The following is a 24,458-nucleotide window of genomic DNA, read 5'->3' as shown; positions in this document are numbered from 1 at the left end:
CTTTTTTTTTACATCTAAATAATTTTCGATCTAGTGATAAACTTATCATTATTTTAATTATTGCAATGTTTTAATTAATAATACATTACTTATTTTAATTAGTAATAAGTTTTACTTACAATTTTCTTTGTTTTTGTTCTATAATTTTGAATCTAACAGAAAAGAATGATTAGTTTTTGCATAACTGATTTTATTGTCCAATAACAATTTCTAAAAGATACAGTGATAATAATTGATAATATAATACATATCAAGAAAAAGATTTGATACTTAGACCTTGTAGAATACATGTTTTCGTCTCTTTTCTTTAATTCAGAACGAAATTGACAGAATAAATGCTTGATTTAAAAAAAAACTATATTAAATTTATTGGATGTAAATTCAATTAAATATCAATATTCTCAGGAATGACAAATATACACTTTTTTCTCTCTCGATTCTTATCTTATTTTTCCACATTGCACGACTTTGATCTTTTATACACGTACATAATATTAGTAAAACTTTTTTTTTGATAAAAAATATTCTCTTAGAAACTAGAAAAAAATGGAATATTCACGCGACGGCACGTGCTTCAGGTAAAAAACTCTCCCAATGTTGAATTAATTGATTTTGATGTTTCAACATATTCTCCAAATATTGTATTAATTGTTTTTTGAAATCTTCAACTCTTATTAATTCAAATCGCTCGACTTCTTTTTTTATCATTTGTGAAATTTTATCAAATTCCTCTTGACCACGTTCAACTTTTGATTCCCATTCAATGACTTCGGTCGCTGCTTGACTTGTTTTATCATTTCGACCCGCTTGTTCAAGACGTGCTTTTTGTTCACGTTTTTTATTTAACATCATTTGTGCGTGTTGCCAATTTTGAAAAACTTTCACTCGTTCATGAAATACTTCCTGCAAAAAGAAAATTTCACAATTTATTTTGTTTAATTATAAATTGTTTTGTGCTTTTGTTTGTTTTTTTACCTTTATTGCTGTAATAAGTGTAACATATTCACGTAACATTTCGCCAAATTGATAGAGATCACTGTTACTTTGTGCTTTTCTTACGACTTCAATTTTCTCCAATGTCTCAGCTAATTGTGCCAATGCTCTTCCAAGGGCGGCTTCTTGTTCACCATGTCCAAGAACAGCGATTGCTTTTGCCGTTGCACCAGTGCAATTTGACAATTCTCGCCTTTGATATGTCAATGTTTCAACAGCGGAATGTAAAGCTCTTAATTGTGTGTCCAATGAATCGATTTGTGATGTTCTTTCCTCAAACCACTGTAATGAAAACAGATTTGTATACTTTTAAATAATTGCTATCAATTTTCTTTTCATCAAGCAAATAAAATCGAATACTTCTATTGTAGCAAAAAAATTTTTATCTCTGTTTAATAAAAAAAATACTGATTTAAATTTAACAAAAATTCATAGAAAAATTTTAAAAATAGTGAAAAGCTGGAACTAAAAATTATGGGCAACTATTTTTTTTCGAATTCAACGTACCTTACCTTCCTATATAGTAAGCAACAGAAAATGAGTCATATTTTCGATCTTAAAGTTTTGATACATGCAAAAAATCAGTTTTTTACAATAAATCAAAGAGAGGTGATTTTAGGAAAAACTTTTGTTCACTCACCCCATCACTTTCGTCCATTTTGTAAGCAATTTTATTCACTGTTTCTCCAACTTTATTGAATAGCCTCATCACTCCAGCTCCACTTAATGCGGAAGTATTTGTTGATTTTGGCAATTCCATATCTAAAATTATTTTTTAGTTTTTAAAATTTTGTTTTCTAATCGAAAAATAATTTTTAAAAATTGTTACCGGTCTTTAAAAATGCAATGAAATCGGGATCAACTCCAAGCATTGGATGTGCGGCTGTTCGATTCAAATATCTTTCTAAAGCTGATCTTCGACGTTCGATAAATTCAGTTGAACTTGAATTTGTTTCCTGATTCTTGTCACCGGACATTTTTATTTTTGTCATACCTGAAAAGAAATTTTTTTTTTAAATTTAAAATTAAATTATTTAATTTACTTGTTCAATTAATTATTAAATTTACCAATGACACTTTTTTCTGGAGCAGGTGGAATAATTCTTCCATTTCTAAGATATTTCACAGTTAATTTATCATGGAGTCCAAGAAAATCACTAAATCGTCTAACTACAGTGAAATTGCGACTTCGAAAAATAGGCATATTTGTTTTTGTCTCAACACGATAGGCAACATAGGCACCCATTCCCTCGCCAACTTTTTGTGGTGAAGTCACAGTTATTTTCAAAAATGTTTCCGACGATTCTGTTGGAGTCTGCGATTTAAAAAAAGGAAAATTAGTTTCTTCTATATATATATATGTATATGGTAAAATTTATATTTTTACCTCATCTTGACTTTGAGATTGTAGATTTGATTTTTTCTCCTCATTATCATTAATTGGAATATCTTGAAGTTCATCCATATCTTTTCCCATAAGGGGACTTAAAGGTCCTGGAGCAGGACTCGAAACTGTAGAAAATGAATTTTCCTCAACTGTATCTTTCAATGATAATTTTGGTAATTCTGATTGTACTGACGAAACTCCATTAAATGGAGATGATGATTTTTCCATAAATGAATGATCCTAAAAAAATTAAATTAAATTAAAAATATAAATCTTTAAATTAATTTTTAAAAAATATTTCATGGAAAGTGAATATCGGAGCGCGACAAGAGAACATCCGCGATTAACAAAGCTTTAACAGCGATAAATCAGTTATTTTCAGAGAATTATTTTTTAATCTCTTAAAATTAAATACGCATGCGCTTTTTTTTGTTTTATCAATTATCAATACAACACCCGATGAAAAATTGAAATCAATTTAATTTCAAAATTTTATATTTGTTATTTAATTAACATTAAAAAGTAGTCAAGATTAAAGAAAATGATTTTTGAAAATAACTTTAAAATATTTCAAATTGATGGTTTTTTTTTGTTTTATATCACAAACGTTATCGATATTACGATATTCATGTTACATAAAAGTTCAATTATTCCTGTAAATAAGTTGTTTATTAAGTTTTCATTTTATCCAATGTTTTTTTTTTTTATTAAAAGGAGTGATAAGTGACAGGTATACGAGATTTCAATGCCACGTCGCAATTCAACCCTTGTTCCAAAACAATACCATTAAAGATAGAAAATTAAACTAAAATTTCTTAAATTAAATAATAAACATTAATAATTATTTTGGAGTATATTGTTAATTTAATAGCGGGGAAAAAAGGTAAATAAAAAAGAGGAAAGGTTGTCAAATATAATTATTCTATGGATGTAATTTTTGAAATTTCTTTATAAATATCTTTATTAAAGAATACCTGTATGGCAGACGCAAAAATGTCATCATTATCGTCATCTAAATCCTTTGTATCGTTTTTAATATCATCGAATAACGGCGGAGGTTCTTTATGGACGTCCATCTTTTATTTCTAAATATGTCAAAATTTGAGGATCGCCCCCTTAATCATGATCCACAAACAATTAAGGTTCGGTCAAACCGCAAGTAAAAATGTTATCCAATCAGATTGATGGACATTTTTATTGCCGCCTTTTTTTAAAATGATCGAAAATTAAAAAAATGTTTTCTAATTGTTTTTTAATGTTTTTAAAATTAATTAACAAAATGTTCAAATAGTTCTATAGAATATATATTTTTTCTTCTTTTTTTAAAGAAAAAAGAACTGATAAACGCCATGTTTCGTGATTTGTAGTCTGCGCTCATACAACCTATTGAATAAACCTTGGAATCAGCGATCATTGTAGGTAAACTATAGCGAAAAATACAGTAAGTGGTCATGGGCGATGAACTGCAAGAAGGATGCGTTAACTAAAACCATTTTTTTTCGATATTGAATGCTCCTCAAGCGTGAAAAAAAATATTCGCAATTTTGCACGAGAAGAAGAAGAAAATTGGAAAAGGTGTTAATTATCACGATAGTCACGACATCGACCTAGAAAAATTGTTTTAATGAGCAAATTCCTTTCTTTGGTATATTAAGAGATTTGTTGTACTAAAAGCTATTCTGATTTTGATAAATGAACTGCTAAAAAAAGAAAACACACACGGGACATCAGACCGCAAGTGCCTAGTTGCAACTGCGTAAATTAATCCAGATTTTCAATTGAATGGTGAGTTCGCTGTTTACGTCAAACAACGTCAAATGACGCCCACGTCACCTTTATGCAGAGATAGGTTATATCTGTAATTTTCGTGTCGTTTCTCTCGTTTATTGATTTACAACACGGAGATGTAACGGATGTGTTTTTCTTTATTTTTGCGCGATGTCCAATTATTACCGTAATATTTTCGTGACATTCATTGTAATTTTCAATTGTTTTGTTATAATAGAAAAAGAATAAATTCATTAGTGTTTATTTAAAAAATCAAAAGAAGTTTTGTGTGTGTGTTTGGAGATAGAAGCATTGGTGCGTGACAGGTATATATATATATACATGTTTACTTGAGAAGTCAGTTTACTCTATTTTGGTTTCATTTTCTCTTTATTGCGCGCTGTGCTGATTAGATTGCTGTTGTAATAATTATACTTTGCGAGATATCGGTATAATTTGAGATCCAAGTAACCAATATTCAATAATTATTCCGAGAATTTTAATCAGATTTTCTCTTTGTTTTTTTTATTTTTGTCAGTAATATTTATTTTTTCTGTTTTATATTTGTTAATTTTGAGTTGAATGACGGTTTTGTTCGATAAGATAAGGATTTTTTTTCAAAGAAAAATATTGAAAATCAGTTATTTTTGGTTATTAAGATTTTTTTTAACATCGTTTGCTTTAAATTTATGGTTTTTCAGTTTTCTTGAACTTGAATTATTCCTTATTACATTGTTTATAATTAATTGTTAGAAATATTGATCAATAAATATTTGTTTAATATATTTTTTTTGACAGGTATATAAATTGTATAAAACAATGCCTCTGTTCGGAAAATCTCAAAAAAGTCCGGCTGAGGTGGTAAAGGCTCTAAAAGAGGCTGTTAACGCGCTAGAACGTGGTGACAAAAAAGTTGAAAAGGTAGGTAATTAAATACTTAATTAATTATTTAATTGTAGATTAATATGATTTTTTTTGTAAATGAAATAAATTTGTTTGAAATGTGAATCTTTTTTTTAGGCGCAAGAGGATGTCAGCAAAAATTTGGTCCACATTAAAAATATGTTGTATGGAACTGCAGAATCTGAGCCTCAAGCCGATATAGTCGTGGCACAACTCGCACAAGAACTTTACAATAGCAATCTTTTACTTCTTCTCGTTCAAAATTTAAGTCGAATAGATTTTGAGGTAAATTATTTTGTTTGCGAATTAATTTTTTTTTAATTTCCTTCCATGTTGAGGGAAAAAAGATTTCTTACTCTTATTATAATTATTTCTAAATTTGTATGTACTTTGGTAGAAAAAAATTAAAAGAAATGTAATTTCTCTTTTAGGGTAAAAAAGATGTTGCTCAGGTATTCAACAATATTTTAAGAAGACAAATTGGCACGCGATCACCAACCGTTGAGTACATTTGTACAAAACCTGAAATATTGTTTACTCTCATGTCTGGGTAAGAAATTTGTTTTTTATTTGTATGGGGAAAGAATTCCATGTAATGAGATTTTTCTTTTTTTTTAGATATGAGCATCAAGATATCGCGTTAAATTGTGGTACAATGTTAAGAGAATGCGCTCGATATGAGGCGCTAGCTAAAATCATGATCTATTCCGACGACTTTTATAATTTCTTTAGATACGTCGAAGTTTCTACTTTCGATATTGCTTCAGATGCCTTTTCTACATTTAAGGTTTGTCTCTCTTTTTTTGTTTATTATAGTAAGCTAAATTCGAATTTAAATTATTAATTTTCAAAGGTGTAAAAAAATTATTTTCTTTGCAGGAGTTGCTCACGAGGCACAAGATTTTGAGCGCTGAATTTTTAGAAGTCAATTACGATAAGGTCTTTTCACATTATCAGAGGTTACTGAGTTCGGAAAATTATGTAACCCGTCGACAAAGTTTGAAACTGTTAGGAGAACTGCTTCTTGACAGACATAATTTCACTGTTAGTATTTTTTTATATTCCCAAAGAAAAAAAATATATAAAACTGAAATTTGCAAAGTTAAAACCATTTTCTTTTTCAAGGTCATGACACGGTATATATCAAACCCAGACAATTTAAAGCTAATGATGAATATGCTTAAGGAGAAGTCTCGTAACATACAATTTGAGGCCTTCCACGTGTTTAAGGTAAAAATTTAATTACTTGAATAATCGATTAAATAATTAGAAATATTTTCATTTTTTGTTAGTAAAATTCTAATTAAGAAAATTTTCTTTACTAAATAAATAGAATATTATTTTTAAAATATGAAATTTTAAAATAAAGATTACTTACAGGTATTTGTTGCTAATCCAAACAAGCCGAAGCCAATATTGGATATTCTATTAAGAAATCAAGAGAAATTAATCGAGTTCCTCACACGCTTCCATACAGATCGCTCGGAAGATGAGCAATTTAATGACGAGAAAGCTTATTTAATTAAGCAAATAAAAGAGCTTAGATCTGTTCATGAAAATTGAATAAAAAATTATTTTTTTTTAATCATTTTTCAGTTTCAAGGAACTATGTAAATACAATTTACATTCACACAGACACACATACACATAAACATACACACAATTTATTGTAACATACAGACTTTAGGCAAACATAAAAGAAAAAAAATACTCTGCTACTTTCTATCAATTTGATGATTAGTTGTCCAAACACTTAGTATGGCAGCTATAGACAATTTTTTACACTTTAAAAAAGTTGAAAAAAAATTCAATTTCCCGTTTATTTAGGAATTCAATTCTACTCGGGAGTTTTTTTTTAATTCAATTTCGAATCTGGTTTTTAATATTTAGAAACTGAATTCTGTCCTTTTTTGCAATTCACTTTTTAATTGTACTTTTCTATAAATAAATAATAGACCGGAGCAAAATTGACAAGAGTGTATACTTTTGATTTTTTATCAATTTAGCGTTTAAATGAAAAATTAAAATATAAAATTTCGAAAAAAGCACCTGTTAAGTGGCTTTAAATAAGGCCTTAAATGCGAGTAAGATTGTTAATGAATAATAATAATTTAGTTATATTTATTTCGAAATAGATCAATTTTTCCTAAACTGAATTTTTATAGGTCGATTTCGTCCTTTATTTACAATTTTGTTTCTTTTCTGAAAGAGAAACAAATAAAAGTTTTGAATATTTTGGAGGAGAGTTCAAAAAATTAAAATTAAAATTTCAAAACGTCATTTTGTTGTAGCTGCTATACTTTGTTTTGTTTCTTCTTTTTTTGTATTTAAAAATATTCTACTCGCAGCGAACGTATTACTTATAGCGATAGACATCTGCTTATTTTACGCTAAAATTATAATCACAATGTATATGTATAGAATTGACTGTTAAAATGTAACGCCAAAACAATAATTATTGTTTATTATATTTATTGCAATAAAAGTATTACTAAAAATGGATTTTCAATTTTCTTTTTTATTATTTCAATTATTTTTATTCATATCATATTCTTATTGTTTCTAATTAAAAAATTCTTTACGTTTACAAAATTTACAAAATATACTTTTTTTGTTCATTAATTTAATTTTTTAAAAAACAAGTAATATATTTATTCTTAACTTAAAAATTGAAATATTCTTTCCTAAGATTATTTCCTCAATTTTCATAATTATAATTTAAAATTTATCGCGCAAAATTATTTTGCTACGTCACATATCATGACCGGAATTTTTAAAAAAATTATTGTGAAAAAAAAAATTCAAAAAACTTAAGAAAATTATATTAATTTTAACATCTACCTTTATAGATTTTGGTCATTTAATAGCAAAATAATTTTTTTTTCTTTAGCTAAAGAAATTAAGTGTCTATGAGATTTAGAAAGAAAGAATTAATATTTACGCTCCATTTTCTTTATATTCGTTTAAACGTCTCAAAATGGATGTTGTCGCGTGAAGAACACTATTAAATAGTCGAGGTTGTTTTTGTCTTAGTCCCCAATCTGGTTTTGAATTTGGCATCAAATCATCTTTTATTTTCATAGATGCTTGAGGAGTTTTTTGTTTTTTCTTTGTAATCGTACTGTACACTGAATTGATCAACCAAATTGATCGTGAATCACTTAAAATTGCCTGAAAATAAAAAATTAATAAAAATATTGTTTTAGAGAAATATTTTTAATAAAATGAATGAAAAATGAAATCGAATTAAAAATTTCTTTTCAGTTCGAAACAAAATTCAAAATTTTGTATATAAAAAAAAAGAAAATTTACCTCTGCATAATCGGGATCTTCAATTAGGACCCAAATTAATGTTGAAAGATGTAAAAATAATGGGACTTCTTTTTCAACAGTAACGGTCAAAAATCTTGTCAATGTTTCAATATATTCTTCCTGGAAAAGTAAGCAAAAAATTGTAATTAGAATTTTTATCAGTATGAACCTTATAAATCTAATACTGTCGAATTTATTTTTTAATTCTTAAATAATAATTTGTTTTAAAACCTAAATAATTTTAAAAAATTATATCATCTAAATAAAAGAGTTAAAACAATTTTTTTACCTTGAGAACATACGGTTTAGTTACAGGATATTTTGCCAATGTTACTAAAATACTAGTTGCTCTCGTGCAAGCATCCATCCAAGGTACGGATCTATTTGATCGGACTAGTGTCATATAAATTTTATCAACTAATCCAACTTTACAGACTGTGATGCAGCCGTTTGGCGACAAACGAGTTATCACATCTGTAAATAAATTTTTTTAAAAAATTAATACATTTTTTTCTCAATTAAAATATTTAAAAATCAATTCTATTGTTTATAAAAATACAATTGATTCACTCACCTAATGAAGAAAGACACATTGACAATCGACCAAGATCATTGGAAAATAAAAAGACATTAATTGAATCCTCCAAACGATTTGCCAATGTTTCAGCTGGTATCGCTTGTTTAGCGGCATTTTCCGTTCTTATTCTTAATTCCGACATTCTTGCGGTATTCATTCGCCGCACACAAAAACCTCTCCAAATTGCTTGTATTTTTGTTGCAGCAAAATTCAATTTTCTCATTTCCTCACGTTTTGCCTCGCGAATTATTTTCGTTCGCAAAACATTTAACCACCAATTTTCAATAATTTTCACTGATAATTTTTGTTGTTCCAATTGTTCTTTCATTGCACGTCTCGCTAATACAAATCGCCAACATTTTTGTATCATTAGAACAGCATTTTTTGTTTCTTGATATTTTTCTCGTATTTTCCTTGTGATAACATTTGCCCTATATTTTCTTTGTAGATTGATGATCAACATTTTTGTTTTTAGAAATTCTTTTCTTGTTTCTCTCATTTTTTTCAATGATCGCCAATGATTTTGTATTATTTTTGCCGCATTTTGTTGATTTTGGAATTGTTGTCTCAGTTTACGAGTTTCAATTGTTGAACGCCATTTTCGTTGAATTAGAATAATTGACATTCTTAGATGAGAGTAATGGTATTTTTCGATTTTACCCAATTTATTTGCTCTGTATTGTCTTTGAAGAGTGATTGTGGCTGATTTTAATGATTCAAATTCACGTCTACATTGTCGGGTCCTTATTTTTCCCCTCCAAATTCTTTGAACGTTTCTTGTTGCTTGAAGCAAATTTTTATAATTTTTCACCTCACGTTTCATTCTCCAAACTGATTGAATAACAATAATTGCGTGTCTATAATCCAAAAATTGTTTTCTAATTTCATTGGTTAATTTCCTTTGTCTCCAATGACGTTGAATGACAATTGTTGATAATTGAAGACTATTGTATTTTCTTCTTGTTTTTCTTGCCAATAATTTTGCTCTCCATTTTCTTTGCACATTGATTAATAATTTTCGTTTTTGATTATACATTTTTTTTGCCTGTTTCATTCTCCATGTTGCTTGTAGGAGAATTATTAATTTTTTAAATTTCTCATATTCTCGACGTACTTTTCGGGCTTTCCAAGTTTTTTGTATGATAATCGTTGCTTGAACGAGTTTTTGATAATTTTCCCTTGTTTTTTTTTCTTTTTGTTTATTTCTCACGAGATTTTGAAGATAAATGGTGGTTTGCTTTAATTGTAAATAATCCCTGCGAATTTTATCACCCTTGCTTTTGTGTCTCCACCGATTTTGTATTTTTTTAATTGCATTTTGAATGAGGAGATAATTTTTCCTCTCCCTGTAACAACGCCATTGTTTTTGTATTTTAATTATTTTCTTCCTTGTTTCGAGATAATTTTTCCTGGCCTCTTGAGCCGCTTTTTTCGCTCTCCATCTATTTTGCACTGTAATTACAAAATATCGTAGATTTTCATAATTGTTCCTCGTTTTTCTAGCCAATAAAATAGAACGCCATTTTTTTTGTATGAAAATTGTGGATTTTAATTCGTTTCTGAATTTTTTTCTTTGCTGCCACATTCGAAAATATGATTGTATAAGAATGGCAGATTGTCGTTTTTGTTGATAATTTTCAAGTGTAGTTTCCATTAATTTTTTTCCCCGCCATTGTCTTTGGATAAAGATCACACGAGATTTGAGCTCCAAATAATTTTTTCGATCAACTTGTCCCTTTTTGTGATTTAACCACCAGTTTTCGATTATTTGAACTTTGGATTTTTTCTCAAGATACTTGTGACGTATTGTTCGCGTTTGTTGTATATTCTCGTACCAATTTTCAATAATCAAAGCCGACGATTTCATTTGCCAGTAATTTCGCTTGGCGAGAATCATTCGTAAATTTTTCTGTAAAATCAAAATTGATGATTTCTTTTTTTGAAAATCGTTTTGCAATTGTTTTGTCAATTTTATTGAACGATACCAATTTTGAATTTTTATGGATGCTGATTTTTTCACTTGATATTCACGTCTTGTTACCAAACCTCTCCAATGGGATTGTAGAATAATTGATGATTTTCGTTGTTGTTGAAATTTTTGAACACTTGATTTGCATTGGGAATATTTTCTCCAGTTCCGTTGAATGATAATTGCACTCATTTTTTTAGTGTGAAATTCCTTTTGTTCGGGGGTGATGATTTTTTTCTGAAGCCATTTTTTTTCGATGATACCAACGGCGTATTTTAATAGAAGATATTTATTTCGATCATTTTTTAGTTGAAGGATCCTACGCCACCAGATTTGAATTTTTTTAGCTGATTGTAAAATGTTTTTATATGATTCATGAGTATTTTGCATTAATTTAACAGCTCGGTAGCGTCGTTGAATTATTAGAGTAGTATTTTTTAAATTCTGGTAGGATTCACGGATTTTTTTGCCCTCTAATTTGGCACGATAGCGAATTTGAACTTTTTTGCAAGTTTCAATTAGTTTCAAATAATTGTTTCGTTGGATCATGGTTTTTTGTTTTGATCTCCAGATTCTTTGACAGAAAATAATGACGTTTTGTTTATTTCTAAATTCCTGGATGTAGGGTCGTGTTTCTCGAATTCTTCGCCACCAGTTTTGTATTTTAATCGCTGATTGTTTCTTTTTGAGGAAATTTTCACGTTCTTCTTTCCCTTTTTTTTGGAGATACCAGAATTTTTGAATAACACTTGCGGCTGAATTTTGAACCTTCATTTTCTTCTCGTACTCGATTTGTAGTTTTTTCAAAATCTCTCTTGATTTGTAACATCTCCATCCACGTTGAATGCAACAAGCGGCGTTGATTTTTCGATTTTTGAGTAAATTTCTCACACGTATATACCATAATTTTGAACGCCACCAATTTTGAATTATTGTTGCCGCTTTCTCAAAACGTGGTTTTTGGAATTTGTAAATAATTTGCCAGAGGAGGGAAAGTGTTTTTTCCCGATGACCATCGGAAATGCTTTTTGCATCAATTTCACCGGCTAAATTATAACCAGAATCGAGAAGTGCTTTAAGGGCAATATTTACATTGTGAACTTTTTGAAGACGAGAAATTGCTGGCACACGACATTGGCAGGTTAAATTTCGATTTCCTGTGATCAATTCCATGGTACGACATAGACGAACACCGTCCCTTAAATCCGAACTCATGTCCTTGACAGCATAATCAAATTCATCGAGATAGGTCTGCTTATAACTGACAATATATCCGTAGGCCTTTAAAACTCTTGTAATATCTCCCATTCCACTTAATACTTCTCGTGAAAATGACAAGAGAATTGATCTCGTATCCTTGTGCGTTGCCTTCTTATGAAACAAACAAGGATCGTGACCAATCAATTTATTTGTTTTTGCAAAATCCAAAAAGAATACAAATAAGAGAAATTTTTTCAACATAAATTTGTTCATACTCTGCGTGAATGTTGGCAATTTCATACCAACAATTGTTGGATGTGAATGTTGTCGAATAATAAATTGATCGGCAAAAAAGCGTCCCAGCAAAAAACGTGTTAGACCAATTAAATCATTATTTGAACGTAATGGTATTGTCTCACCGTAAATTGTCTCTAAACCAATTCTTAACCATAGGGGATTGTAACTTAAAAAAAGTTCAAGTATTAATTTTTGTAGGCCAATATTACGATGAAGATCACGATCTTGGCGAATTAATAAAATTCCCTTTTCAACACAAACAGTTGTTCTTGAAAGAATATTTGAGACTTCAGGATTATGAAACATCATGCATGCGGCTTTTCTCAATGTATTTAAACGTGAATCGGTGTGAATACGAGCTGATATTGATTCTTTTGATTCGGCTAATACACAATCTTCCTGTTGTCTTGACGATTGCCATACTTTACCAATATCGACGCAATTTGTATCGACATCGGTATTTAAATGCTCTGGCGGTGTCATTAGTGCGTTGAGCCATTTTTTGAATTCTAATTCCTGATGATAAACCCATTTTTCATCATAGTAGAGTGTTGAAGAAAGAAATGGATCCTCAGTCATTGTCGCTGCAAATGGATCAGGATTACAAAATTTTGTGACAAAATCATTTGGATCGTGTAATTTGACGCTTGTTTCTTTTAAAACATTTAATGATTGATTCATTTTTTTTCTACTAATACCAGCGAGAGAAAGATTTGATATTCTTACACCTGGTATTGAATTTTTAAACGAATTGCAAATTTGCTTTTTCTTTAATACTTTACCACTTTTTGTCGGTGATATTCTTTTTATTTTATCAATCATTGATTTATTGGCAAATTTTCCTGCTTTTGGTGGTGAAATTTCCAAAATACACGAAGCTTTTGAATTTATCGCTTTTGGTGGTGAAATTTCCAAATGAAAAGACTTTGATTCAGTTAATTCAAAAGTATCGTTTAAAATTTCCTTTCTTTTTTCACGACGAACTGGAACAATATTTTCTGGTTTTATCCACATGTCGGCTTCAAGAATTTCTTTCACTGTACTTGTGTCTAAATCACGATATGAAATATTGGCGACTCTTCGTGGTGTTTCGGCAAAATTTGAACAGTCCATTGAAATAAGTGACGATGAGGCAAATTCAACTTTACGTTGTGGCGCCGGTGTTATTGGTGTTAATGCATCGAAATTATTTGCAAGTCGAGTTGGTTTTAAAAATGTTGATACTTTTCTCTTTGGCGATGGTGGAAGTATAATTTTTTCCTTATCATTTTCCTCAACAATTTCAAATGTTCTATTTGCTTTCTTTTCAATGGAACTATTTGGAAAAAATTCAAAAACTGAATTCTCTGGTGAAACAGAAAATCTTGGCGTAAAATTGATATTATCGATTAAATGAGAAAAATCAAATTTCTCCTCAGCTGGCGATAAAGAATCGTCAAAAATTTCACTTTTTTCATCAATTGTTAATAAATTTCGACGATTCGGTGTTTTCACATATGTTTCACGTCTCAATGTTTTCATTTCAATACGTTCTTCCATTAAGAGAAAATTTTCTTGCGGTGAAAAATTATAATCTTTCTTTTTTTCCAATGTTTTAGAATATTTCACATTTTCTGAAATATTTGTTAATGAAAATTTATCTTTGTTGAATTTCACTGGTGTTAATACAAAAGAATCGGTGGAAATTATTGAAGTGGCATTTAAAATTTCTTTACGTTGTTTTTTTACTATTGATTCATTTTCGTTATTAATTTTTGTTTTCATATTTTCCTTATCGGGCTCATCGTGATATGTATCGATTCTTGTTCTTTTTGATCTTGGTTGAATTTGATATTTATCAGATTCTTTTTGACGAACAATATTTTTTGATGAATACAATTGTTGTGTTGTATTTGATTTTGAAATAAGTGGTTTTCTCACGTTTCGTTGTAATTTTGAATCTTTTTTTCGTAAATCTTGACACTGCATTACAAGTGGAATTTCATATTTTACACGTCGTCCATCGGTTAATTGCAGAACTTCACGCCAAGAACCAGCTTCTGAAGGAGACCAAGTTATTTCTAAATTGACTTCATTGTTTGCCTCTATCATTGCACTGGTGAAATTGAGATCCACGTTTCGTTCTGGTGGAGGTCTTTTTGTTACGTTTACCTTAAACCGAAAAAAAAATGGAAAGATGTACATTATTAGTAAAAAATAGTAATAAATGAAAATATGTTTTTGATTGTACTTACATTTAATGAACGATTTCCAGTATTTTTAATATGTAAAAAATATTCTACTTGAGTATTTATTGGTGTTTCCATAGAAATTCGCGTCTGTGGTTGAAATGGAGCCAAAGTTATATAAAAATCTTTAATTTGTTTAGCATCAACCCCTTTAGAAGACTCAGTCTTCTTTTCTTTAGGAGTGACATTTATCTGTAAATATTTTTAAAAATTATTACAAATCTAAATAAAAAAGGATAAATAAAGAATTGAAAATGAATAGCATGTTGAAAAATATAAATAATGAATACAAACATATTGAAAAATGTAATGTATAAAAATAAAACAACAAAAAATCATAAAAGTTACAAAATTTGGCAATAGTACAACAAACAATTCATCTAATAAATAAAAATAAACAATCAATCTACAACTAGAAAAATTTGATGGAAACTTACTTGAAAAAACATGACTGAAAATTGAGTTTCTCCTAGACGCTAATAATGTATTTAATGAAAATATTTAAAGATTATTATTTTTTTAATATAAAACACATGAATAACATTATATTAATATTATTTAAGAGATATATTTAAAACAAGAGCTCTTTGAGCCCTTTGGCTTCCCTTGCGTGTTTGTTAACGGTTTTGACAGGCGTTTAACTTTAAATTCATAGTCATTGGTCACATTTTCATGAGAAAAATTTAAAACTCGGTGAATGGACGCACCTTTAGAATTTATTATTCTTAAGTTGGCAATTCCTGTTTATTACAATGTTCGTGATGTTTCTGTATCAAAAACTTTAATTATAAACAATATTTAAATTAAACGTTGATTATATGTATTTTTTTTGTGATTTCATCCAATTTTTAATAAATAATTTATAATTCATAATATGTTTAGTGACAGATAAAAGGAATACTAATGCAATTGAAAGATTTGAATGAAACAGTTTTCACAAAAATATAACCTTAAAATTTGTTATGCGTTTGACTTCACATTGTTGCTGTCTATTGACATTCTGGCGAGAAATTTAAAAACAAATATTTTTAAACAACAGGTATTATTAAAAGTATTGTTCTATAATAATAAAAAATAATTTCCATCAGTTGAAGTAAAAAAAATCAACGAATATAGTTTAAATTTATTAAAAAAAGATAATAATGTGTAAAGTTTTTTTTATAGGAAAATGTCAAAAAGAAATTCAAAAGATTCTAAACATAACTATTATTCACCATCGAAAAAGCAAAAACTTAGTATAACAATTGAAAGTGGAGTAAAAACTAACAATAATAGACAATCAACAAGTAAAAATAAGCAAGATGATATCTGGGGCGATGATTTTCCAGAGGAAGATCTGGAAAAAATTGATCATGTTGCATCTCAAGCATTAAGTCAAGTTAGTTTTTTTATTTTACATTGAAAATACACATTTTTAAAAATTTGTTTATTTTAGATGGTTAATGTATCCAATGAGAGTATTGATGGAGGAGAAAAAGTTTCAAAAAATATAACAAAACCTAGTACAAGTGCATGGAGTGTTCCTTCTTTTGGCTTAAAAACTCATGTACCAACTCCAAGAACAAGTCCAACTATTATTTTTCCAAGTAATTCTTCGACAAATTTAAATAATCATCAAAAAACGACAAGCACATTTAAACCAAAAACTAAGGAATCTAGAGGATCTATTTTAGAAACAAAACAAATTCACGATTTGAAGATAAATGATAATCAAAAGAAAACTGATCCATCAATTAATAACATTACACCGTTCAGTCAAACATCTGAAATAAATTTTAGAGATTTCAGAACGAAACTACTTAATGAAAATAATATGAATTCAACACTTTTATCTCAAAATTCAATTGTTCTTGTACCTGGTAATTATTTGACTTTTAATTTCATTGATTTTATTTTTCTTTTCACTTAGCGTTTTTTTTTTTCTTTAAGACGATTCAGAACTGGATCAAATTGAAAAATTAAAAAAAGAAAAAATGAAACTAGAAGCTAATGTTATGACAAGGGAGGGTGAAGTAATTTTTTTAAGAAGACAATTAACAGCAGCACAACAAAAATCATTAAATGATACATTTGAATTAAATAAATTAATTAAGGAACAAGAAAATAATCATAAGACACAAATAAAGGCTTTAAAGAAAGAAAATGATAATATTACTACACAATTGAACTTAAAGGTAAATTTATCGTGAAATTGGTTTCTTTTTACTTTTTCTGTATAAAAATTTGTTTAATTTTACAGACATTAGAGATGAATAGTTTAAAGGACAAGACAAAAATACTCCAGAAAGGTTCGGTAAAATTTATAGAACCTCAATCAGCAAATCTTGATTTATCAAAAAGAAATATATCAATAAATAGGTGAGATTTGTAAAAGATTTTGGTTTTTAAAATATAATTTCAAACTTTAAGTTGAAAACAATTTTTAATTTTTTAGTTATAAAAAAAGTCCATCTGTTAAAGTAATATATAAGGAAGCTGCAACTCAAATGGAAGTCGTAAATAATACGAATTATGAATCGAAGAATTCTACCACTCGTAAGTAGAAAATTAATAATAATATAAATATAGAATAATATTAAATTGATAATTGCAGTTTATCCACTGAAACGAATTCCCGAATCTATATTCGAAAGATCTGAACCAGAATTGCCAATAATTGATATACATGTAATTGAAAAAATTGGAAAAGGAAATTTGCCAATTTTACAAGAGACTGATAATTTAAGAGTTTTTGGTAAATATATTATTTTACCTAATTAAATACTGAGTTATTTAATATTTTTTATGTCAAGATTTGTTTTTTTTTATTGAAAGTGAAATTTTATTTTATATAGAAAATACAGAAGCGGTTAAGCCAATTGTGACAATCGTGGATAATAAGGAATTGAATGTACAATTTTTTTTGGCGAATTTAAATAGAATATTATATAAAACAATGGAAGAAATTAATTCAAGTGAAAGTTTGCCCATAATCAATATAGTAGGTATCATTTTTCTTTGTCAAAATTAAATTTAAAAAATTTTTATAATATTTTTTTTTAGATCACTGCAACAGCAAGAGAACTCTTATTAAATATCACAATGTCACTTAAAAAAATTTTCGATGTTATGACAAATGATGATATAAGAGATATGAATGATTTTTATCTTTCAAAATATAGTACAATTAAAATTTCAAATATTGATAATATTTTTAGTGCAAAAAAATTATTTGACAAAGAGAGAGCAATTGAAGCGAGAAGATCGATTGCAGTTATTGCTCATATTGTTGCATTTTCAACTTATTTAGGTGAATATATAACTGGTAAAAAAAGATTGAAAATCAATGATGATTGTTTTTATAAAAATTATATTGAACAATTTAAATCTTATAATTCTTGGAGCAAAAAAGATTCTGATTTTGAATTTTTAGAAATGATTTTACAATTTGTGACAATAATGGGATTAACAGTAAGATTCTTTAATATTTATATTTTCATATTAATCATAGCTGAAAAATATAAAATTTTTTTTTAATTTCAGAGAAATGCACATCAATTTTGTGGAGCTATTAATGCCATTATTTTAACATTGAATAATGCACAACAAATTGTAGGATTCTGTTCAATTGGGTAATTAATTTTTTTTTATTTTATAAATTTTTGTGGGACTTCTTTGAATAAATCTTTCAGATTGGATTATATTTACAAGATCTTTCGAGAAATAGTTTTTTCTAGACCATTGGTTGAAAATATCCCAGCAGTAAGTGAAATGATGATGACATTCGCCAATTGTAAAGAATTTAATGAAAAACTTTGCTTTGGTCCAGGTATGAAATTTTTTTTTTAATAAAATTTTGTTTAAAAATAATTCATAGAAATTTTATTATTTTACAGATCATTCAGTTGTTAGTTCAAACATTGATGATTGGTTTTTTGAAATTGGATCAGACACATGCATAATTGAAATTTTCATTTCACAAATAAATAAATTAATAAATGATCCAATTGTATTGATGAATACAACGTATGCAATTGTTTCATTTATAGAAAAAATTCGTCCCACTAATGCATTTCCATGGAGACGTGGTCAATTAAATTCATGCAAATGTTGTTCATTATTAATTGATTTTGCCGTTAAATCACTTAATAAGTGTATGGAAATAAATGTTGACAATTTAAATATAAATTTTCAAAATCTAACAATTTCAACGAACGAAATTTCAAAAATGTGTGAAAAAGAGTTTTGGTTTAAATTAAAGAGAAAACAAAAAGCAATTGCAATAAAGGGAATTGAATTTTTTTGTCATTTAATGAGTAATGAATATATGTATATTGCAAAAAGATCTGTGATGCCACTCACATTATGTTTATTTATACATCAAGTTGAAACAATCTTTGAGTTGGATTATCCTGAAAATTTCGGTGAGTATATTTACTTTATTTATTTATTTTTTTTTAAATTTAAATAATTTTTTACTTTTCTTTATTATTTTTTAGAAAGTGCTAAAGCTGAGATTAATAAATATATTAAAGAACCTAAGGAAAGAGAAATTTCAAATGTTCAAATTGAAGTTGATATAATGGGAAAACAACGAAAATTAACGAAGTCTGATGAAAAATCTGAATGGAAATCTAATCAAGAAACACGACTTAAATGTTTCATGAAGAATATCATAAATCCATAGCGAATTTATTTTGTTATATATTAAAAATAATCTATAAAATATGCAAAATGTTTATTAGAAAATATTATAAATAATGAACGTTTAGTGTAAACTGTTTTTCCATTACTTTTATATTATTTTTAAATTCAAATAAATTTAAAATATAAAGTTGGTAGACGTGTAAAGTTAAAAAATTTCGTTGTAAGTGCGCCTTTAGGTATAATTTTTCGATTTAAATGTCCTGTTGGCACCTGTCACTTTTTACATGCACAACAAGTGTAAACATAAGTTTTTTTAAAAAATAAATTCTATTATTTTGTATGAAATTTCGTTATTTCTTCTTTGAAAATGAATGGAAATAAAGTACAAGTTAAAAATGAACAATATATAAATTACGAACTCATTGAAACACTTAGGTTAACAAAATTTCCAAAACCTGGAGAAATAATTCTTTATGGAACAGCTGGTTTTCGAACAAGGTAATTATTCATATTTATAAATTGTAAAAATGAACTTTATTATTTTCTTTTTAGAGCAGAATTGTTGGATCATGTTGCATTTACAATGGGAATTTTATCTGTTTTACGTTCCAAGAAAAAGAATGGTAATTTTTTTTTATTTTCTATATTTACAAAAAACAAAATGAAACAATGGAGATAAAAAAATAATTATGTTTTTGTATGCGGATTATTAATATTTTAAATTTAACAGCCGCCATTGGAATAATGATAACAGCGAGTCATAATCCAGAAAATGATAATGGATTAAAATTAGTCGATCCATCGGGTGAAATGTTGGAAAGTTCGTGGGAGAAAATAGCGACAGATTTGGTGAATATTGATGATAGAGAATTGGTGCCACAATTGAAGAAAATAATTAAAGAACTTGATATTAATGAAACATTACCAGCGACTGTAATTCTTGGAAGAGACACGAGAATAAGTAGTCCTCAATTAGCAATGTCGGCAATTCAAGGAATAAATGCCTGTCAAGCAACATTAAAGGATTTTGAAATTGTCACCACACCACAATTACACTATCTTGTTGCTTCGACAAATGCAAATGGTAGTTACGGTGATCCCAGTCTTTTTGGATATTATCAGAAATTAAGTGTCGCATTTAAGAATATTAGAGGAAATCGAACTGACAATGGAAATTACTTTGGAAAATTACAATTAGACGCTGCAAATGGTGTTGGTGCTTTAGCTGTTAAACAATTTCAAGAGCACTTGAATGGATTTATCGATATTGATGTTTATAACAATGGAAATGGACAATTGAATCATAAAGTTTGTTTTGGAGAATTTTTAATATTATTTGTTTTCTTTCAAAATTAGCAGAAAATGATTAATAAATTTTTTCAGTGTGGAGCAGATTATGTAAAAATTGAACAATGTCCACCTTCTAATCTGCCCGTGATATCAAATATGAGATGTGTTTCGATAGACGGAGATGCGGATAGAATTGTTTATTACTATACTGATGAGGAGAATAAATTTCATCTTCTTGATGGAGATCGAATTGCAACTTTGATAGCCGAATATTTTAAAGAATTACTTTTGGAAAGTCAATTGATTCTAAATGTTGGTTTAGTACAAACTGCCTATGCAAACGGTGGATCCACTGATTATATCACAAATAAATTGGTAATTTTTACAAAATAATTATAAATATTATCACAATAAAAATAGTTAAATTTTATAAAAATTTTAGAAAATTCCTGTCGCTTGTGTACCAACTGGTGTAAAACATTTACATCATAAAGCATTGGAATTTGATATTGGAATCTATTTTGAAGCTAATGGTCATGGGACTATTGTTTTTAAAGATTCTGCAACTGAATTAATTCGACAAGCTGCAAAGAATGAAAGGTAAGTTTTTTTTTCTAATAAAATAAAAAAAAATTTTAATTTAACATTCTTTCAATTTATAGTCTTTCCGAAAATAAAAGAGAAGCTGCGAAAAAATTATCTCAAGTTATTGATGTTATTAATCAAACGGTGGGCGATGCATTAAGTGACATGTTATTGGTTGAAACAATTTTGCACGCGAAAAAATGGAATTTAAACGATTGGGAACAAAGTTATCGGGATTTACCGAATAAACAATTAAAAGTCAAGGTTCTGGATAGAAATGCAATAACAACCATGGACGCTGAACGAAAATGTGTTTTACCTGAAGGTTTACAGACAACAATTGATCAATTGGTGATGCGATATTCGAAAGGACGTTCATTTGTTCGGTAATTAATTATTTAATAAAAATCAATTTAATTTAAATCACTAATTGTACTAAAATTATTAGGAAATTGTTATTTAATTATTAAATAAATTTCGCTTAATTTTCTCTTGGCAGACCATCTGGCACTGAAGATATAGTGAGAGTTTACGCCGAATGTGAAAATAAGGCAGATGTTGAAAAACTTGCAGTTCAAGTCGGAGTTGCAGTTTTTAATTTAGCTAATGGAGTTGGTCAAAAACCAGTTTTATCAAAAATGTGATATTTCATAAATAGACTGCGGATTATAAATTGATGCATTTTATTAGAATGTTAAATTTTTGACTACGAAATATTACGTTTAATATATTTATATATATGTGAAATATTTTTAAAGATATAAAATAAATTTGTACGTTTGTTAAAATATCTGCAGTTTTCTTTTTTTTGAAAAATGAGCGCGAAACATAATGCCCTATTCACTTCTTAGATTATTGCAAAATACTTGTTTCTGATTTGAGGATTATTTTTCTCTTACTCCAATCATCTGGCATAAAAAATTTGACAGCTGGAAATTCCCACCCACATTGTATTTTTTTTACAGTTTTACTGTCACCTGTCATTTTTAATTAATATATAATAATATAATAAAAATGACTGTGTAAAATTATAATTACATTAAAATTAATACAATTAGAAGAAAAATTAACAGAACGCGAAACGCAGAAATACTGCAAAAAAAAGAAACCTAACCTTCAATGAGTGATAACATTTTTATAATAAATATAAATAAATGAAACAAAAATATTTAGTTCTATTGTTAAAATATTAGTGAGAAATATTTGTGAAAATAATGAAGGAACAAGTGTAAGTTTTTTTTTGTTTTGTCTATACTTTTTTGTGCAATGGCTACAAAGAAATTTGAGAATGTCATTTCTGATAACATGGATTGTGAGATAAGACCTGGTGCATCCTCGGAAACAATGTTAGTTACAACAGAAAATTATGAAGATTATGAAGGAATGACAAGTGGCAATAAAAATGAAGCACAAAGCAATGAACAATCAACAAATAAAATTAAAACACTTGAAAAAGACAGTAAGGATAATTCATGTGTAAGTTCAATCAAAATTGATTTTCAATCTTGTTAAAAATATTATTTCTTATAATTAATGACTTGTAATTGTAAAAATGAAATTTTGAATTATTTAAGGAGGATATTACTCAACAATTGGGACAAAATTGTATCGAAACTATTGATCCTTTGCGTTGTAAAGTATGGCTTTCGCGTAAAAAACATATATTTGTTTTGAGCCAAGCTGGAAAGCCAATTTATTCACGTTATAGTTCAGAGGATAAATTAGTCACTGTTATGGGAGTAATGCAAGCTTTAGTTTCATTTGTTCAAGCAAGTGACGATATGATTAGATCGGTACATGCCGGAGATACATGTTTTGTTTTTGCCACTAAAGGACCATTGATATTAGTTGCTGTGTCAAAAACACTAGAAAGTGTATCACAAGTTGTTTTACAATTAACGTAAGTTAATTTTAGTTTTTCAACTATTTTTTCGCTTTAATTTGACAAGATTAATTTTTTTTCACAGATATGTTTATAATCAAATACTTTCAGTATTGACACAAAAACAATTAACAAAAGTCTATGATCAAAGGAGAAATTTTGATTTAAGACGACTTTTAACAGGTAGCGAGAGATTAATAGATCATTTATTAAATTTCATGGATAGAGAGCCGGCATTTTTCTTAGGTGCTGTCAAATGTTTACCATTATTACCATCAATAAGAGATTTAATAACACAAACAATTATACAAATTTGTGGAAAAATTAAAGTAAGTTTTCTTTTTTGTTTTTTGAAATTTATATTTGTTATTAATTTTTTTGTTCATTTTTCAGGATTTAGTGTTTGCAATTCTTTTAGCGAATAATCAATTGGTGACATTAGTGAGAATGAAAAAATGTTTTATTCATCCTGCCGATTTACATTTGATACAAAATTTAGTTAGTAGTTCGGAATCATTTAAAACAGCTGAGAGTTGGACACCAATTTGTTTACCAAAATTTGATGCCAATGGTTTTATGCACGGTCATGTATCATATTTATCCGAAGATTGTCAGGCATGTTTATTATTGTTAACTGTAGATAGAGATGTATTTTTTACATTATCGGAAGCGAAAAAAGTGAGTATTTTTTTATTATTATAAAAATGGAAATTTAAAAAGAAAAATAATTCAATTTTTTCTTTAGAAAATAATGGAAAAATTACGGAGAACAAATTGTTTAGAAGCTATTAATGAATCGATGAATAAAATGTCAATAACGACTGTTGAAATTGGTTTACCTGAAATACGTCATATTTTATATAAATGTAGAACAACGGCACAATTTTGGAGTCCTGGTTTTCAACCTCCTTACAATTCTGACGAGGAAATTGAAAGGTTAAAAACAATTTTATTTTTTTTTAAAATAAAATAGAAAAAAGTTTCGATCTAAATCGATAAAATTTTTTTTTAGGCTACTTGGTTCTTATCAATGTTTACATCATCGATTACACACATCTAGCCGCCCTTTAAAACTGATATTTCAACAATTTGACAAAGAGACTATGCTGGCGTGGGTAAGTTTCATTTTTTTTGTTTAGATAATATAATTTTCAAAAACTTTTACAAAAAAATCATTTGTAAATTTATAGGTTACATCAGGTTTCGAACTTTATGCGACATTTGGTCCTCTAGTTACAAAACCCGATGCAATTAATGCAATTAGTAAAATGTTAAAATGGATAAAAAAAGAAGAGGAACGATTATTTATTTTAAATCCACCAACGTTTTAAAAGTCTCTGTTGTATATTTATTGTACATTATTTGCGACAAAAAAACAAACATATTTTTCACTTAATATATTTGAATAAATATTGAAAACTGATTTTTGTTATTATATATAT

At 27.8% G+C, this 24,458-nt stretch overlaps 6 protein-coding genes across 10 annotated transcripts; 4 read left to right on the top strand and 2 right to left on the bottom strand.

Moving 5' to 3' along the window:
• Positions 1-169: 169 nt before the first annotated feature.
• On the bottom strand, positions 170-3,613 carry LOC127284216 (sorting nexin-2). Its single transcript, XM_051309548.1, has 7 exons — positions 3,355-3,613; positions 2,381-2,620; positions 2,062-2,308; positions 1,823-1,987; positions 1,634-1,755; positions 976-1,275; positions 170-903 (listed from the first exon to the last, which is right to left on the bottom strand). The coding sequence occupies exons 1-7, from the start codon at positions 3,454-3,456 to the stop codon at positions 556-558; spliced, it is 1,524 nt and encodes a 507-aa protein (XP_051165505.1). The 5' UTR covers positions 3,457-3,613; the 3' UTR covers positions 170-555.
• A 212-nt stretch (positions 3,614-3,825) lies between these two features.
• LOC127284229 (protein Mo25) lies at positions 3,826-7,552 on the top strand. 5 transcript variants are annotated; one of them, XM_051309568.1, is made up of 8 exons: positions 3,826-4,165; positions 4,946-5,068; positions 5,168-5,335; positions 5,482-5,600; positions 5,669-5,837; positions 5,930-6,094; positions 6,176-6,280; positions 6,431-7,552. In XM_051309568.1, exons 1-8 carry the CDS (start codon positions 4,163-4,165, stop codon positions 6,611-6,613), a joined length of 1,035 nt encoding a protein of 344 aa, XP_051165525.1. In that variant the 5' UTR covers positions 3,826-4,162; the 3' UTR covers positions 6,614-7,552. The 5 variants fall into 5 exon arrangements, with proteins under 5 accessions (XP_051165525.1, XP_051165550.1, XP_051165533.1 ...); XM_051309593.1 differs by lacking the exon at positions 3,826-4,165 and adding an exon at positions 4,221-4,462; XM_051309576.1 differs by lacking the exon at positions 3,826-4,165 and adding an exon at positions 4,221-4,473.
• LOC127284190 (abnormal spindle-like microcephaly-associated protein homolog) lies at positions 6,899-15,273 on the bottom strand. The gene is made up of 6 exons (XM_051309519.1): positions 15,071-15,273; positions 14,640-14,825; positions 8,937-14,556; positions 8,652-8,836; positions 8,363-8,482; positions 6,899-8,221 (listed from the first exon to the last, which is right to left on the bottom strand). The coding sequence occupies exons 1-6, from the start codon at positions 15,080-15,082 to the stop codon at positions 7,988-7,990; spliced, it is 6,357 nt and encodes a 2,118-aa protein (XP_051165476.1). The 5' UTR covers positions 15,083-15,273; the 3' UTR covers positions 6,899-7,987.
• A 108-nt stretch (positions 15,274-15,381) lies between these two features.
• Positions 15,382-19,604, top strand: LOC127284201 (uncharacterized). Its single transcript, XM_051309527.1, has 13 exons — positions 15,382-15,672; positions 15,798-16,011; positions 16,069-16,492; positions 16,563-16,807; positions 16,873-16,991; positions 17,068-17,168; positions 17,227-17,367; positions 17,468-17,613; positions 17,676-18,083; positions 18,156-18,244; positions 18,305-18,441; positions 18,509-19,036; positions 19,112-19,604. The coding sequence occupies exons 2-13, from the start codon at positions 15,802-15,804 to the stop codon at positions 19,297-19,299; spliced, it is 2,736 nt and encodes a 911-aa protein (XP_051165484.1). The 5' UTR covers positions 15,382-15,672; positions 15,798-15,801; the 3' UTR covers positions 19,300-19,604.
• On the top strand, positions 19,493-21,924 carry LOC127284210 (phosphoacetylglucosamine mutase). Its single transcript, XM_051309536.1, has 7 exons — positions 19,493-19,757; positions 19,812-19,882; positions 19,990-20,567; positions 20,643-20,924; positions 20,992-21,149; positions 21,212-21,520; positions 21,634-21,924. Exons 1-7 carry the CDS (start codon positions 19,627-19,629, stop codon positions 21,776-21,778), a joined length of 1,674 nt encoding a protein of 557 aa, XP_051165493.1. The 5' UTR covers positions 19,493-19,626; the 3' UTR covers positions 21,779-21,924.
• Positions 21,925-22,040: 116 nt separating this feature from the next.
• LOC127284224 (vacuolar fusion protein MON1 homolog A) lies at positions 22,041-24,453 on the top strand. The gene is made up of 7 exons (XM_051309561.1): positions 22,041-22,610; positions 22,709-23,034; positions 23,102-23,345; positions 23,410-23,694; positions 23,762-23,952; positions 24,029-24,131; positions 24,207-24,453. The coding sequence occupies exons 1-7, from the start codon at positions 22,401-22,403 to the stop codon at positions 24,345-24,347; spliced, it is 1,500 nt and encodes a 499-aa protein (XP_051165518.1). The 5' UTR covers positions 22,041-22,400; the 3' UTR covers positions 24,348-24,453.
• Positions 24,454-24,458: the final 5 nt, after the last annotated feature.

Source organism: Leptopilina boulardi, unplaced genomic scaffold (assembly GCF_019393585.1).
Source record: "Leptopilina boulardi isolate dan_hultmark-lab unplaced genomic scaffold, ZJU_Lbou_2.1 LbouV2_119, whole genome shotgun sequence".
NCBI lineage: Eukaryota > Metazoa > Arthropoda > Insecta > Hymenoptera > Figitidae > Leptopilina > Leptopilina boulardi.
This window is presented reverse-complemented; position numbering and strand designations above follow the sequence as displayed.